The sequence below is a fragment of the Neopsephotus bourkii genome, unplaced genomic scaffold (genome assembly GCF_033783945.1).
Source record: "Neopsephotus bourkii isolate Nb327-2 ecotype Australia unplaced genomic scaffold, CSIRO-AGI_Nbou_v1 NB_991, whole genome shotgun sequence".
NCBI lineage: Eukaryota > Metazoa > Chordata > Aves > Psittaciformes > Psittacidae > Neopsephotus > Neopsephotus bourkii.
In genome coordinates, this window is record NW_026901483.1 from 3202595 (window position 1) to 3220299 (window position 17705).

A 17705-nucleotide genomic window follows, 5' to 3' on the forward strand; every position below is an offset into this window, starting at 1 on the left:
CTCAGTCACCCTCACAATAAAAAAGTGGTTCCTGATACTCGGGAGTAACCTCCTCTGTTCCAGTTTGTGCCAGTTGCCTCTGGTCCTCCAGCTGGGCACTGCTGCAAAAAGCCTGGTTCCAGCCCCTTTCACCTTAAGGTATTTATATACATTAGTGAGCTTCCACACTGATCTTTGCTCCAACCCTTCCTAGGGCTCTGTGACGGAGACATTCCATGACTAGCTTTTTCCAAGAATGTATTTCTACCCATCAGATGCGTTGGAATCTCATGCTTTATGCCTGAACCTTCAGCCTCAACCCAAGCTTAGAGCTTCCCCACAGAGAACCAGGAATACATGCTGTTCCAGTCTGTGCACGCTGGGAACACAGCTAAATCAGCTCATTTGGGAACCAGCTGAGAAAACCTGCCTGCCTGCAGTTTGTCTGTCACACTCTGCTTCTGAAGTAACTGTTGGTTTAGAATATTCCAATCCTATGGAGGAGTTCCAGACATATATTGTGAAACCCTGATGCTGTAGCAATGTAGATACCGTACTCATACAAAGACCAGCAATATGAATATGATATGAAAGAATAAAAAGGTCAAAAGTAAGCAGTCATCCCCCCCAAAAAGTAAAGAAAATTTGTGTGGCAGGACCACATTATTCAAAAGATCAAAACCTCCAGAAAACAAAGTGGGGATTGATTTTTCTGCCCCTGTGTGTGCATGTGTGTGTGTGTGTTCATCGCTTTAAAGTTTTATTTTAAAGGCATTTAGGCCTGTGGCTGGTACTTCAGGATAGTTTTCCTGTGATAGGGACATTTATTATTCATTGCAATAATTACTGTGTAATATTTTATACTTAAAGTTGTTCACATTGCACAATCAGGAAATGCTTAGGAAGTGACTGATTTAACTGTTCTATTTTTAACTGTGCACCAAATTATGTTGGTGTTAGTGCTTCTGTACTTGCAGGCTTTTCAGCACCACACTGGTCAGTATGTTCTCATGAAACTTAATGTATTTTTCCAGAGCTTCTGAGCATAATTGTTCATAAAATAAGATTTTTACCCAGAATTTGCATTATTGTGTGCTGTTTCCAAGGGGACAGTTTCAGGATTCTCCTAATGCTTTTAACACCCAGCTTCTCTAATCGAGAAAGTAATTTCTTACTGATTGCAGAACTCTTGAACTCAGTCTGGCAGCTGCAGTGTGAAACTTCTCTGATCCAGTCTCCTAGTTATTTATTTACATATCATTTGAAATGATTTTCAGGGCTGTTTGAAAACCTCTTGACGTTGCATTATCCATATCGCAGATCTTACAGTGATTTCTTTTTTCCTCTCTTTGTGTTGCAGATAACAGACGAGTGACTTTGGAAAGGTCTCGTTCTCGCCACAATGGAGCAATTGCAGCCGTATGATTCTTCTGATGCCAAAGAATTAGTGAATTGTTTTATTTACAGTTAAATGGATATACTTTGAAAAGAGTTTATCATACAAATTGGCAATGATCATAAAGGAATACTGGTATCAAGTACATGAGAAGATGTATAAATATTATGTATTTTAAAAGCTATTGCTAAATAATCCACATACTGTATCTTATCACCCCAACTACCAAGATCTGTAAACAGTGTTAAGCAGTAGGATATATTTCTTATTTTCTTATGTTCTTTCTTTGTTGGTTGTTTTTTTTTAACAATCCCTGGGTTTTTTTGTTCTTTAAAGATGGCAACTTCCATGAACAGAGTTGGGGATTTTTAGGTTATGTTTTATATGGGTAAGAAAATATGGATTTGTTGAAAGAATACAGCTGTGGATTCCATTTGCAGTTCTGATTTGGACATGAAAGGATAAAATAATAAAATCGAATGTTAATAAATTCAGAGATGAGCTGGTCTACATTATCACAATGTGTTTTGTAACCATAAAAAGCAATGCATAGCCCCAGTCAGGTTGCTGAAAACCTTATCTCAGTGTAAAGCCTGGTGGATTCAGCTATTTTGGCTGCACATAGGATATACCACATATCTACACGTTTGGTGAGATGATGATGTATAGTTACTTGTCACTGCTAAATGAATTTAAATGAAACAGGGCATAGGATTTTACCAAAATTGAATGGTATCAAGGGCAGGATATGTTTTTAATTGTATCAAAGGAGGGATTTTTCTAATAATGCACTTATATATTCTTTATAAAGGTATTTGGGGGAAAATAATGATTGTCCTATTTTAATTACGCTAAAAAGACCTTTGTGTAGGTTTTTAGAGATGAGCTACATTATGAAGTTATTCAGAACTGCCTCTGAGTTTTTCCTCTGTTCCTCAGGTAAAAAATGTAGCAGGATCTCTACTGATGGATTTTAATGCTGAGGGTTTAGCAGCTAAGAACAGATTTTCTACCTGGAGCACTCTATAGCAATGATCGATGATTGCAGCAGTCTGATTTTTTGGGAAGCTCCTCCCATTCTACTTTGTATACAGGCCCCTTGCACTGCAGTACCTCAGGTGAGCAGTCAGTTCAGTAGCTGACACTGTGTATGTTCTGCCACTCAGTGAGAAACTATAGTTCCCTTTTCTTGCCAGACTCTAGTTGAATGTACAATGTGTTTGATGGGCAGGGCAGTCTTCACCATCCTTTTTACTAAAGGTTCATTGCTTATCTGGATGGGATGGAGGATTGTAAGTGGGGGTTCTAGTGGAACTACTCCTGTTGCTCAGCTATGATATTTAAAGAAAAATAGGATCCTGTGTAGCAGATGGCACTTGTTCTCAAATTATTATTGCTTTTCACTGGTGTTTATTGCCTGATGTTATGGGGAACTTTTTTTTTTTTAATGTTATATAAAGCATATTTGGAAGGTAAGGTGTCCCATTGTTTTCTGTGCACAAACTGCTAGCTCTAGAGGATCATTTGATCCTGGGGCAGTGTAACTTTGCACTACTGCTTGAGCCAAGCATCTTTGTACAGTAGTCTTTTTGCTTCTGCGGTAAGATACTCCTAAGACTGTCTGACTAGTGTGGGATAAATTCTCACAGTTTCAAACTACACTGGTCAATCTCCAATTATTGTAAGAAAAGATTCAGCTCCTTTTCAGTCTAGTATTGAAAGAATTTTTACTTTATTCAAAGGAAACAGGGGCTTTGCGCAATTGTCTTCAAAGGAAAAGGGCTTTGCCCATTGCTGTATCTCTAAACATAGGAATATGACTGAAGCCTAGTGAAATGTGTGCTGTCAACTACTACTCTTCCTAAACTCTTTGGGTTTTTTTGTGGTTTTAGTAACAAACTGAAGAGTTTTATGGTACTTCAGGAAAAACAAATACATGCAACAGGATTCTGTCTCCCTGTTCATCAGTAACAGACACAAAGGATTATATCCTGTTTTGTCTAAGGTCAACATCAAGCTTGTGTTGAAGCATAACTTCCTAAAACAGAACTACTACATTTACGGTTATAAAAATGTGCTTAATGTACAAAGCCAGTTTAAAAGGATTAGGTTCATAATGTCTATATAAATTTGTGCTACAATCAACAGTGTATTAGAATTCAGATTTTAAAATGAGCGTTTTGCTGGGATTTACAAGTATTGGTATAATCTTTATATGTGCAAACTCAAAAGCTCACAACAGAATCTTTATACTGTAGCAGTAATTATTAGTGCACGAATCTTTCATTGCCATGGGTGGTTATTTTTTTCCTTTAAGCTCTGTGAAAGCTGACTACAGATTTTAAAGAACCAAATCTTAGGGAAAGAAAAAAAAAAGGCAAATCCAAAATAACACCATCTGATGCTTCTATTTTACTACTATTTTTTTCGTATTTGAAACATTTATATAATTTAATGGACATATCTGTTAGAACAAAGGTGTCTTTCAAAGGAAAACTAGTTTAGAAGATAATTTATGTAAATATAGGGTGCTCGTATTTATGAAGTCTAAAATATTTTCTGAAATTGATGCTGGTCACTTTGTCTTTTGATAGTTTTTCAGGCTATATTAAATGGCAGATATTTTTAATGTTTTTATTCTTGCTCTAATTTTCAGAGGTGTCACGTTTATCTAGAAGTGTAGAAGAGTAGCACCTTTTTCAGAAATGCACTTGCCTTATTTTCTAATTTTAAAGAAAATGAACTATATCAGTTAAATTATATTTGTATTCAAAGTAATCCCAGACAGAAAATCACTGGAGGGTTCGTACATAAATTTCTCACTGATTATGTTTCTCTATGTGTCCCCTGAGACCTGGCGTTAACAATATACCAGCACGTGTTTGCATTCACATTTTACCAGGTACAAGTACTGAAGAGACTTTTTTGTTCTGATGTTACACTGTTTACATTTCTTAGTTTATTTAAGAGGAAGATACTCTTACCTTTGCAGTGGATTGAACTAAATTTGCAGTTGGTGTGGGAATGAAATGTTTAAATCATATACAAATATATATCTCTGTTGCTTAACTACTGGCTGTACAGATCAGAAATGTAAAGACACTAGGCATTTTCTGCTCAAGTTTCCTGTGGTTTGCTGAGGAAAAAGTGCAACACAGTTTGTCATGTATGTTTGTTTGTGATTCAACAAATCTCCTTTCCCGGCACTTAAGTGATGTTTGGTTTAAGTGTTAATCATATTATGAACTGATGCTAAAGCCAAAAGAAAATTAGTGCCTCGGAGGGCATTGACAAACAGCTTCAGGAAGTATTCCCAGAAATACTATTATTATTAATTTGTTCTGCTTTTAGACAACCATGGTCAATATGAAGAATGTTATCTAAAATTATCTGCTCTTTCTGGAAAATTGAGATACAAATACAAGAATTCCCATAGTTCCCTTCTGTAATATGCAAATAGTTATAAATATCTGTATATTTTTGCATTTTTGTGTGTGGTATATGTACTACCTCAGACAAATGCTGTAAAAAACATGTAATGTTTTCATGGTTTCTAGCCAAACCACAATTCATCAGTGACCTACTTTAAATTCATCCCACAGTGTACAAATGGTTTGCAAAACTGAGAATCTGGCTGAGTTTTAGGTTTGGCTCTGGAAATCTTCCTATAGCTTTCATTAAGAAAACTTTGCAATGCTCAGCTTTTGCATCCCTCAGGCAAATCCTGCTTTGATGGGTGAATTTAGTACTTACTACACTGAGAATGATATAGCTAGTAAATATTTAAAGCCGGTAATAGTTCTGTGGGAGCAAACTTACCTATATATGTAAATTGCTTCTTATCCATTAAACAAAGGCTTGGCTGAATTATACTTTAATGTTTGCCTTCAAATTGCTGAGAGGCCAGGCGCAAGAAACGCTAAGTGATGAAGCAGTGTGACGCCCACCTCTCATGTGCCATACTGTATCTGCAAGTTATTCAGTTTTAAATAGGTATTGTAAGAAACCTCGACATCTCTTCCTCTGCAGCACATACACACATGCACACGCATGCACACAAGATGTAAATAAATTAACAAAAATCAAATCAGATAAAGCCAAATCCCTCAGCTTCAGGTGTCTCTGTTTCCGATCACGTATTGCTTTTGTGCACAAGAGAGGGAGTTGTGTAAGCCTGTGAATTCTGCAGTCCTGCAAGTTGTCACTCAGCACTCACTGATATCATTAGAAGGATGCTAAAGGAGAAGGATTTGGTTTTGTAGTGCTTCTTTTAGCACTGTTTGAGGTGATACATATGCCACAGAATGTGAACAATAATCTACTGCAGTTTAGTTGGTCTGCTATCATGCACCATTTGGTTTCCCTTTTGGAAGTCTCATGACTCCTGATGCCAACAGAAAAAAAAGAAAAAGAAAAAAAAAAAAGGTGACAAAACTCATGCATTTCTATTTTTTAAACAGCTCTGTGTTTGTATGTAATGTTTAAAATAGGAATTTGATGAAATCACAGCCTGGCCATTGTTAATTCATGTATTCTGAAAACTGTAATAAAGATCTCCATAACATGATTTTGCTAGGTGCACAAATGTTTTGCTTGTTTATAGTGATTATTACCTATTGAGTCCCATCACTTCCAAATCTCATTTTGTTATATGAAATTCTCACACTGAAATTACTTTCCATTTTAGCTTGCTGACTTTTTATGGATCTCTGTTGGATTTTTTTTTTTTTTCTGAGGTGTCAAGTATATTTGACTAGATTATGGGGAAAAAACTACCTTTTTCTGATGGGAGGAGGACTTTAAATCCAAAATCATCCCAAAAGTGTATAAAAACAAAAACAAAAAAACATTCAATCATGGTGATACCATTTTATTTTTGCAAAAATAACAATAAAAGGGAATCACTAAACAAATTCCATGGGTCCATATTTATTTTAAGTGGCTGGATTCCAGTACAGGCTTTTTAAGACAGACCCATAGTCAGCCAGACAGCTGCTGGTGATGTTGTCCAATACTTCATTCACTTGGTCACAAAATGGTCTTAATGGAATAGAAACTTGACAGACTTTTACCTTCAAAACTGTATATTGCACTGTAAACAGCTTCATGATGTCACCATAACCGACTGAACTGCACAACCATATAGAGAGAGCACTTGGAATGTCTGAGCTAAGTAATTAAGGTTCATTAATGGAATTCTAATGAAGATGAACAGCCATGTTGATACAACACTTCTGAAGTAACTTTTTCTGTGTGGAAAAGATATGCCAAGGGGTGGTCGACAGCACCATTTTATTTTTAATGAATTGAACTATAGTTGGAATGCACTGTTTGATATATGCTGAAGCAGTCGAGATTTATTTTCTTATGAGATTAATATGGAAATCAATGAAAACTTTGAAGTACCAGCTATAAATGTAGATTCTATGATTGTCATGATTAAGAAAAATGTAGTGATTTTTCCTACATATACCATATTCTTATTCCTTATTTTTAGGTAAATGTTCTTGACTTTCTAGTGTGGGAGTCTGGGATTCTCACCATCCTCTCAGCTATTTTTGCCTTTGGGACATTGGCAGGCAGAGTTTGTCCTGAAATGAGTAGCAGGTACCTTACTACCTTTCTCAATGGTTATTATTTTAGATACTTAAGAAATCCTGCAAGATAACTTATAACTAATATCAAGTTATGGCACTCTGCCACACAGACTTCTCTCTTACATGTGGATATTGTCTGTAAATTTGAGCTATGCTCTTCCCCTCGATTATTTTTTCTGGTCACCATCTCAAAATCAGCTTTTCTACAATTTTTAAGGAATTCAGCATTACTGGGCTGTAGTTGAATTATAAAAACATTGAATTGATTTGCTCAGAATTGTTTGATGGGTACTTAATGGCTGTAGTGAATCCCTTTCAATAAGTGTGAAGATTAAGAAGAAAATTCCATGTGAGTGTTTTGATGGGGTTTTTTGCCTATACGCCATGAGCACACACTAATTTAGTCCACTTAAATTCAGAAGGTACTAAAAGCTGTTTATTTGTGTTAGTGTAGTATCAAGGCCAACCTAAGAAACCCATCTGAGAGGCAAAGGATGTTATCTCAGGCGCCATGCTAACAAAATCACAGAGCTTTTTGATTTCAGCTGGCTCTTGCGCTCGCATCAGCCTGCAGTCCACTGCTGCAGAGGGACTTGCAGTGAGGCAGTGCTGCAGCCAGGTCTCCAGGCCAGGTTTTGATAAGGGGAATGTGCCCAACTTTCTTCCATTGAAATAACTGATCTCTGAGTCTTAAGGGGCAAATTATCTGTGAGGCCCAGATGCCTGAAAAGCCCTGTCAGTGCTGATCTGCTTTTTAAAGTGCCTGAGTCCTTAAGGAAAAGAAATAATAAATGAGACCTGGTCCTGATATGGCATTGGTCACATCTGGTATAAACGAGTTGTAATTCTCCACTGGTGTTACCCCAACCCCACATACCCACTTATCTGTAGAAGTTACTCCTGCGACATTCAGAAATGTGTGATTTTAAGCAGTCCTTGAGAGTACAAGGATGACTTGATGCGTAATTACCACACTGGCAATTCAGTGGTGGTAGAGATTCATGTCAGGCTGTCACTGTTTTAACACTTCGGTGATGCAGGTACCCTCAAGTGGCTCAGAAGACTATTTCATTCATGGGAGAAATTGTTAATGATCACACTTTCTCCAACGTGCTTTATCTGCTGGGATAGTAGAAAGGAAAAAGGATTACTTTGAAGAGATAAAAGCAAGTGTTAACAAAAGGTATATATATCATAAACTGTGAATAAAGTTGTAAATTTAAAGAAATGACATCTTAAATGTACCACACCTTCATACCATACCTATTCAAGTAATATTCTTTTACTTACATAGTAACATAAAGCACAGCAGTATTTGCAAACTAAAAAGAAAACACAGACCAGATAAAGAAATTACTAAGAATTCAATGACTGAATTTACCACCATGAAGGTAAGTGAGATTGCAAAGGTAAAAAGTAATGGCACATCTGTATAAAGGCCTTTGCACTCCATGTAGTGAGTAGTACTAAAACCAAACAGAAAAACAAGGGGCAAATTCGTCTATATGTGTTTGGCACTGTGCATAGTAGGTTTTGAAAGTGATCTGTTATACTTCAGTGAAATTGTGGGCTTTTGAAAGCTGTGATAAAAGAATGGCCCAATGAAAACTGTGCTTCCAGAAGTATTGCAAAATTCTGTTAAGCCCAGAAAGATCTAATTTAATCACAGGCAATGCGTGTGTAAATGTCATTTGTAGTTTACCCGAAACTAATTAAAATCTATAGGTTTAATTCCAGTGAATGATAATTTAAGCAAATATAATGAGTTCCATATAATACCTTAAATACAGTAATAACAATGTTTTGTATAGCTTGTTTCATGTCTAGGTGATGGGTCTTCAAAGAGTCATAGCATCGTTTTCTCAAGAGGAAATGCACTTGCAAACATTAATGAAATAATTTTATATTCAGATAACGTGAACAAGTTAAAACCAGGAGGGTTCTTACATTTCAACTGAATATATTTCTGTGTATTTTGTTCTCCATTGCATCTCACTGTCCAGAGTTGTGCTCAAATTTTTGAGCGCTAAGAAATCAGTATCAGTCTTGCAGACTGCCTAACTGCAGAGGCCTGTGTGCCGCTTAGGGGAAAGAGAGGAACATAGACAATTCCAAGCACTCTGCCCAAGGAATGGCCTTTTCTGTGAAGGTTGTGGGGATTTTTTTAACACAGAGAATTTTAGCTCACCACGGGATATTGGTGAAGTTAGGAATAAGGCTTAGTAGCAGTAGCAGTGTTGCCATGTAAATCAGTAGTTAGAGCATCATTAAGTCTAAATAGTTTACTCCCTGTTTATGAAAAGTGTAAAATCAAAGTGTAAACTGGGTGGGAATAGACAACCAGTCTTTGTTTTCCCCCAGAAGGCAGTGAGAGATTATTTGAAATGGGTTTAGCTGTATCATTTCAGTTTTCTTTTTCTGAGAGAAAAAATGCTGATGTAAAACATCTCACTGTCAAATGCAAAGCAGAAAAAGCTGGCATTGAATTGTTATAGCTGGGAACACTCGGGGAAAAATATACTAGTGAAAGAGAAAGATGTGGGAAGAAGATCCACATCAGTACTGCAGTGACTCCTCGTTCTTCTGTTGCAGTTTTCACTTTTTAACCCAGGTTCTCCCAAGTGAAGCCACGACCTGCAGCCACTGACCCGCAGCAGATTGGGCTGAGCCCTGGGCCCCAGCACAGAGCTGTCTGCTCAGCCAGCAGTGCTCCTGGGAAGCCCTGTTGTCTGCCTTTGGAGCAGTGCAGGAGGCATGCCTTGCCTCTGGGTTGGCAGGTCTTGGAAGGGCATTTTAGAAAGCAAGATGCTGCTGTAGGCCAGTACCCAGCAGGGCGGGAGGACAAAGCAGGGGGAAGGGAATAAATCCAGTATCTTGGATGCTGCCTGAGAAGCAAGGAGCTGTTGGTTCCTCCAAGTCTCAGTTTCACACTGCAGGCTCAGGCAGTTGTTACTGCAGCAGTTCGTTTCCGTATTACGGTTTTCTTTGTGCTGTAAGGGTTAAGGCATTAAAGAGGTGATTTTTAGCTTGAACAATATTGGGGAATTCTATGCAATACAAAAGCCCTGTGTATAGATACAGCTTAAAGCTGGTGGAGATGGTCTTTTGATTCTATTCTTAGCCTAACAGCTGATCTGGAGCACGTAATTTAGACTGTGACTTTCGTTTCATCACCTTTAAAGGTAAGATAGATTAGCAAAACTTGCACAAGTATGCTGTTATCAGCTTGATTTTTTGAAAGGTTGGCAAAGAATTGTTTCTTGCATTGTCTAAGATAAATTCACCAAATTCATTTTGTCTCCCCTCTCCTAAGTAAGACATTGGCAGATTTCTGTAGTTAGCCTGCAAACCCATTTACATACCCTCAGCAGTAACACCTATAGAATTCTGAACAGTGAATTGCAGTGGAAAGTAAAAAAACACGAAGTAGTAATGTACTGAGGTGAAATGCAACAAACATCCTGGGTTTATGACCTGCATGTGTTATTTGAAGCAAAAATTTGTATTGATTCACTTTAGATACATAAGTTTATCATTGAGGTATTGCTGCTGTAATGATATGCAAGTGTCTCTATTACATATGCAGTATGTTGCACAATGTTAATGCTTTCTGTATTGATTGACTCAGACCATGTTCTTCATAAGCAGTAGGAAGTCTTAAAGCTTGATGCTGATGCTGGAATGTGATTATGTTATGATGGAATGCAGCTTATTCAGCAATCCTCTGATTATTAAGGTAATGAAGGTAATTTATAGCCTTTTATGACCTACTGGTTCCAGAAGCTAAAATGCAGGTGTTAGGGGAAACAAAACCCTGCTTCAAGAGCTAATAGATGCAAAAGCACATAAATTTTTGTTAGGTAGTGATAACATACACAATGTAGCTTCCATAATTTATAGAGAGCCTTAATAAGTTCATATTTGGATCTTTACGTCTGGTTAATATACCAAACCAGACATCCAAAATGTCATTCAGTTTAGTATTGTTAGAGTGGTTACCTGAAATATAATAATGGTTTATGTGTACTGTAGTCCATCATCTGGATGCTGCTGTGTGGGTCGTGTATTAAGCCTGGCTCTGCTGATTTCAGGCTGATGCTCTGAAGCTGAATGAAATAAATGGCAGCTTTCCTGTGGACTTAAGAATCATTCCCCATCTGTATGTCAAATTATAATTATCCATATCTATAGCTTTAATGAAAGATAAGTTCTTCATCAAAAGCAAGGTTTCTTCATATAAAAAAATTTCCCCAATCCATCTGCAAATGCCCACATAAATATTTATCTTTATTTAAGTTTTGGCTCTTGAAGTTTGATTAAATGGTTAAAAAAATAGAGAATATTAATTTACACAAGTTTATTGAAACCTGCTGTTTTCTTCAGTACCTTTTTATGATGATAGATTGTGTTTCATTATGGCATCAATTTTTCATCTGATTGGTTCCTAAAAGAAGGCTGGTTCCCTGTATTTAAGTACTCGCATTCTGAAGCTTAAAGGTAAGTTTAATTGTAGATATCAGGTGATTAAAAATTAGTTTATATTTTTTTTGTCAGAAAGCTGGGCATGGGTTCTGTGAATATAACTACACATAATGTAAGGGCCTTTTGAATCATCTACATTATGTTTGCATAGTACAGTCACTTCACACAAATTAATAATCTGCAGCCATTCACAGCAACATAACTTGATAATTACTTTATTACAGCATTCCTGCCCAACTGAGTATTCAAAAGTATACACTGGTAGAAAAGATCTGTTTCCAGCTGAAGCGAGTCGAGGCAAGCATCTAACTTATTAATAGTGGAGGATCAACAAAAAAAGGAAGCAGAATGGTGATAATCAACTGTCAGTCTCAGCTCTCAATTATACTGGTAAAAATATCTCAAGGAACTTCATGTTTTACACTGGAAAACAACATTTGGTATAACAAGTAGTGCCAGAAAGGATAGAAAAGAAATAATGAGGAAAACCAAAATGCATATCAAGTGGTGCTATAAAGTGATTTATGATAGCTGTTGTTTCAAAAAGTAATGAAAATACCTAAATGCCTCAAAGAGATGGCAGGGAGAAAAAGTCTGCTATATTAAGGAGGGAGCAAACTCAGAGCATATGGTTAGTTTTATCATCTAACACAAGGTGTTGCTCAGCTCTCATCCTTCAGCTTGCAATGTAAAGCACTGGCATGTTTGTCCGTAAGGTTAATACTGTTGCACAGCCTGTGAAAGGTGCCCCTGTGGGAGAAGGGCAAAGGGTAGGGATTAATTCACTCAGTCAGCCAGAGCTGGGTCCCAAACGTCTGCATTGCATTTTTTAAATGATAATCACTATTTTCCTGCCTGCTGGGATTTGGTGGTCACCTTTAGGCATTACTGCCACAGCACTTCACTAGCAAAATTCAGCCCACAACTCTGGAGAGTGACCATATACCAGCTATGAACAGTCTCTTAAGAAATCACTGCTATAAACAAGCAGGCCTAGCTTAGGAAGCATGTTTCTCCAATGCCATTTACCAATATGTAAAGCTAAAGTTGATTTAAAGGATGTTTCTTAAATGTAAGATGGAATAACGTATCTAACTTTTTAATATGTGGAAACAGGAGAAGCTGTTTTGCCCCTGAAATACTCCTGTAGTGCAGGACTTCCATACATGCTGAAGGGAGGTGGCTTAGTGTTTCATTAAACTGGAATTTTTTCAGACTATGATAATCATAAGCTAGAGTAGACATAAATTACAAAAGGGGACAAGAATGTAGTCATGCTAAATAATTCAGCAAAAACTATTTCAGGTGCTTTTGGGGGCTTTTTGCATCTGTCCTTATATTTTCTTCCTAAATAATGTTATTTCTCTAATCTTACTTTTACAGCAGCAGCCATTTAAAGAAGCACTAAATCATAGGCAGTATAATCCATTTTACACAAAGGAACAATTTAAAAAGGATAAACTTCATTTTTGTGGGTTTCAGTGAACTGTATCAGAGAAGTGTCTTTTCCCATTCATTTTGTTACTGTGTTTGCCTTCAGCTCACAATATGTTTTGAGTGTTCTTGATTCTGCATTTGGCACAGAGCTAACGTAGTTGATAAAAGGTCTCTTGATCTGCTCCCTTGAGTTGTCCAACAACTGAGTCAGACTTGCAGCTACTTATCTATGAGCCACACAGACTCAAATCTGGGGGTCAAGCATCGTTTCTTGTGAAGCAATTTAAAACACTAGATGTAAAGGGAACAGAACTTGCAGTATAGCAAAAATGCATCTGCTGAATGCTATATCTGATGTCTCTGGTTTGGTTGGACTGATATGAGATTTTGGCTTTGAATGAAATCTATGCATATTATTAAAATACCCAATAGAAGAGTTATGCCAGAATTAGTCTTAGATGTTGCACACTACCAGGATTATTCACCTAACCAGGTTTTTGTTGTTGCTCACTAATTTCACCATTATTGGTTTTCAGTTTGAGCCAGATTGATGAACACTGTTATATTTGAGGAGAGGTGCTCCCTGCCAATTTCAGCTAATGTGTGCCATTGATCAAGGTAGGCAAGAGACTTCAGTCCTACCGATGTGGTTAAGCAGGGGAAGACTTCAGTGAAAATTCTGCTTTGTCAGCAAAACTGTATTTTTACTGTAGTATAATCAAGGAAGCAAATGATATAAAACCTAGATCTGTCTTCATGGAGTTATTTTCCTTACAAAGTATAGTAATTTTCCTACATTAATAAAGCGTTTACTCCTAATGAAGACATACTCTGCAATTTTGGTACAATCCAATTACCAGCACAGTCACGTTTTTTTTTCCTTTTGATTTTAATCAGATTTCTTTCATGGATGATCAGTTGCAGGTGCCTGAGTCTAAAAGGAGCAGATGTAAAAGATCAGGTAGGATCTGATGCCTGGTTTATATCAAAAGGTTTTAGTTAAACTTCAGGGTTTTTTTGCCTGTGGAACAAAATCTGAAATCTTTTGCTTTCACCCTGCGTTTCATTCACTCTTCTCTCGATTAGTTTTTGCCTCACCACATAATTTCAGTTGCCACTGTGGTTGCTGCCCTTTGCAGAGAGAAAATTGAAGTTATCAGTGAACATCTGCACTACACATTTTCAGGCTGGAAAAGCAACAGAATGTGTGGGAGAATTCAGCAAACTGAATCAGTGAGACTAGGTCCTCATGAGCCTTCTTCACTCACACAATTAGACCTCACCCCAGTGAACCCCTGCATGTTAGTATATACTTTTAAAACATACTTATCTCTAGTTGAAAAATGGGTGCAGAACAGAAGAAGATTTTAGTATGGTGGAGTGCACATCCGTATAGCTTCCTGTGTTTCTTTTTCTACAAGCTGACAGTCTTTTGCAATATAACTTTACTCTTTCTCGCTCTCCAGAATAATTTTGTGAATCAGTGAGTTTTAGTTAGGTACAGTGGAGAGAAATAGCCGGTTTATGGACATCTCTTGAGGAGGCAGAATTGACCTCAAGAGAGACTGACAGAAGTGTCATTAGTTTATTGATGCAGCATGCCGGGAAATAGAACATTGCGTCCTAAATGTGGAGGACTTTTTACTTAGTGCAAGGGAGACAGCAAAGTAAATATGCATGGAGGGATGAGAGGAGGTACGTTTGCTATGCCAGTGAGCAATGACAAGAGTTGTATTCATCAATGATGCAAGGGTAAGAGAAGCAGAGGTTTATATTTCTCAGAAGGCATTGCTTATTCTGGCGAAATGTAAATACATCAATCTATAACTGCCCAGCAGTGTGTGATGTGAATAATTATTTTGGCCCAAATTCTTTTTTGGTGCAATTTAACACTGGTGGAATTAAAATCCAATCCTTTAACTATAGGTTTTCTCTCTCCCAGAGGAAATGGTCTCCTGTCTGGCTGAATGCCCTTCTCGGAAAATCTCAGTAAAAATTAATCTCATTCTGAATGTGTCAGTATTAAATGTATCTAAACCCACTATCTAACTCTAAAACTGGTAATCTTATATCTGATGCTGGCCCCAGCCTTTATGCAACATCTATTATACAAGCAACAATATAAGTATCCAGCACAGAGACTGATTAAAAAGTTTTCCATATAACTCCTAGTTGGCTGCAGTTTAGAATATGAGTTGCTATACTGAGATGCTGAAAAGTGTAAACAGTATTTGCATTTTGTTATGAATATTTTGCATAACTTTCAGGATGTTTTCTTCATCCCCAAGTGGGTCTGTTTGGAGTCCATAATGTACTGTGAAGCTCCAGTAACAGAAAAATTTGTTGAGCACAAACAGGCCAGTATCACAGCAGACGTAACAGCATCCGAGCAAAGTGTGTTTTGCATCAGAAGTGTGTATGCATTTGCATTTTTGATGCAAAAATCTACTTAATCAGCACTGCAAATGAAGCCCATAACTGAGGCACTGCGGAATTCTATGAAATTGGAAAGTTCTGTGTAATTTCTGAAAAACAAAGTCTATTTTGCACAGCTCTAACTATAGCTAATATTTAAACCAATTTAAGCGGCGGCGGCAGAAATACTCTGAACTTCTTTAGCTTTGGAAGTTTTTAATGTCCTTAGCTCTATGGAGTATGCTTGTTTTAACATTTCTTAACTAAACATTTATCCTTTTTAATTGCTAGGAAAAGGAAAACCGCAGAAAGACTGAGATCTGAATTTTAAACATCATCATTTTATGCATGTTGATTTTCGTGCTAAGTTTTCTGTGCTTAGGGAATTATGTTGGGGGAAATTCAGCACACAAGATTCCTGTTGAAAGCCAGAGGTGCTGCAGCTATTCATCCAAGTCAGTTGTTTGTGTCACAATTGAGATATCTGTTCTAGAGATTTCTTCAGAAGTACACTCCATGGTTGCTTCAAAGTTGACTAAGAATTGCAGAGGTTTATTCAAAGAATTCTGACTTTTGAAGTAAGGGTTTTTAACTAGAATGGGTTCTGTTTCCTAGCATTTGTTGGTCCCTATAAGTTGGTCTGTCTTCTGAGATGGATACTGCCTGGAAAATGGAGTGACCTCCATCCCAAAGCATCTTTTAATCCAGTTACTATCAACTGCTCTTTCCTTTGCATAGATAATTCTTTCTTATGAAATTCTCCTTGCTAGTGTTGATTGATTTTGTTTTTAATAAACAAGTGTCTACATCACAGGATTTCCACCAGACCTGACATTTAGTCTTAACCAGGGTCTGACCATGCAAGCTGAAAACAGTTTTATCTCTAGTGTCAATCTCATCTCCCTGAGGTGAGGTGGTTATAGATGGGTGTACACTGGCAAGGACTCCTCCTGCAGGCAGATGACTATCATGTTACTTTACTGGTTGACAGAAAAATTTCTTGCTTGGTCTCTGAAAGGCAAAAAAGGGAGAGCCTTCTTTCACAGGGTGAGGGGCGAACTCTTTTGTTAAAATTCTTCTATAAACAGAATTTCTCATGTCAAAGGTTTAAGACATAATTACAAATACTAAAACTGATGTTTTGAATCCTATGCTTGTGATTTCAGGGGTTGCATTTCTAAACAATATACTAAGTGTAAATAGGGAATCTCAGTCAAATGTCAGGCTTCTTGTCTGTAAGGTATTTCCACTCTTCAGTGTAGTGCAGAATGTCACTGTCATTCCAATTAGTGCAGATGATTGGTATTAAATTTGCTTTGTTTGACATACTACAATATTTTTGCTTCAAGCCAGGCGTTTTGCACAAGGTACAGAAGCACCACATTATCACAACAGACAGTAAGGCTAATGGCAAAAAAGACCCCTAAGAATGTGTGAAATGGAAGAAACCAGCTTTCTAATTTTTGCAGTTTCAGCTCTATTTGTTACAACAATATTAGAAGATACTTTAGGAGAATACAGATATTTAAACCATGCCATCTGTATTTCTATTTCCTTGGTTTACTGGACAGTGACATGATTTTTACAGTTTTTCCACATAAGGACATCATTTGTCATTATACCTTCTTTGCCTAGAAAATTGGGAAGATAAAATCTAAAGTAAGATTCTTAACCTTAGTCCCTCAGTTCTTAACTGGCTTCTGAATTGGTCTTGTAAGGCTCTGTAATCCCAAGATCTGTCACCATAATGGTAGCTCTCTTTCCCTGTATGGATTCATTAGCTTATATGCTGTATTTCTCATGGAGAACTGTTGCTGGGAGCAAAACATTTGTACAGTAGTTTCAATCCTTAGGCTCAGAAGCATCTGCAAGTGACTTTCTTTGTTCATGGATAAAGGTACAGGAAGGGAATCCTGAATGCTGGACAGATTATGTTTGGCTTGATCTTTATCTTCTCCTAACTGGAATGTGGGGTCTTTATCTGACTATCCAACAGTGGGTCAGAGCATCAACAATCAAATCTACCTTTGGTGCCTTATAGGAAAACATTCAGTGAAGAATTTGAGAATCCCCATGGTTTACAGAGACATCTGCAAGCTTGTTTGCAGTTTAGGAGGAGAGGTTAAAGGCTGAATGGCCTTGAGATTGAAATGCTCTTTTGCCTGCCAGCCTAGGCCATGCAAATTAAGCCTAAAATACGTTGGCAAGGCACTGGGGAAGAAACAGCAGAAGAGAAGAGGAGGAAATCTCGATCAACACTGCCTGTTTTTATATAAATAGACTTTTCTCTCTCTGCCTGTCAGTCAGACATACTCCTCTAGATTCACATAAGAAACATTTATGCATGCCTAACTTTACATTTTACCTTGCTACAGCGCACTCCCATCGAAAAATAAGGC

The 17705-nt window shown here is 37.3% G+C and overlaps 1 protein-coding gene across 1 annotated transcript in view; it reads left to right on the forward strand.

Annotated features, from left to right (window-relative positions):
• The window catches only part of DIAPH2 (diaphanous related formin 2), a 231672-nt gene extending 225730 nt beyond the window's left edge, over positions 1–5942 (forward strand). The window contains exon 28 of the mRNA XM_061359690.1: positions 1340–5942. Within this exon, the coding sequence (XP_061215674.1) occupies positions 1340–1404 (65 nt within the window). The 3' untranslated portion in view covers positions 1405–5942. The remainder of the gene's footprint in view (positions 1–1339) is intronic.
• The last annotated feature ends 11763 nt before the right edge of the window (positions 5943–17705 follow it).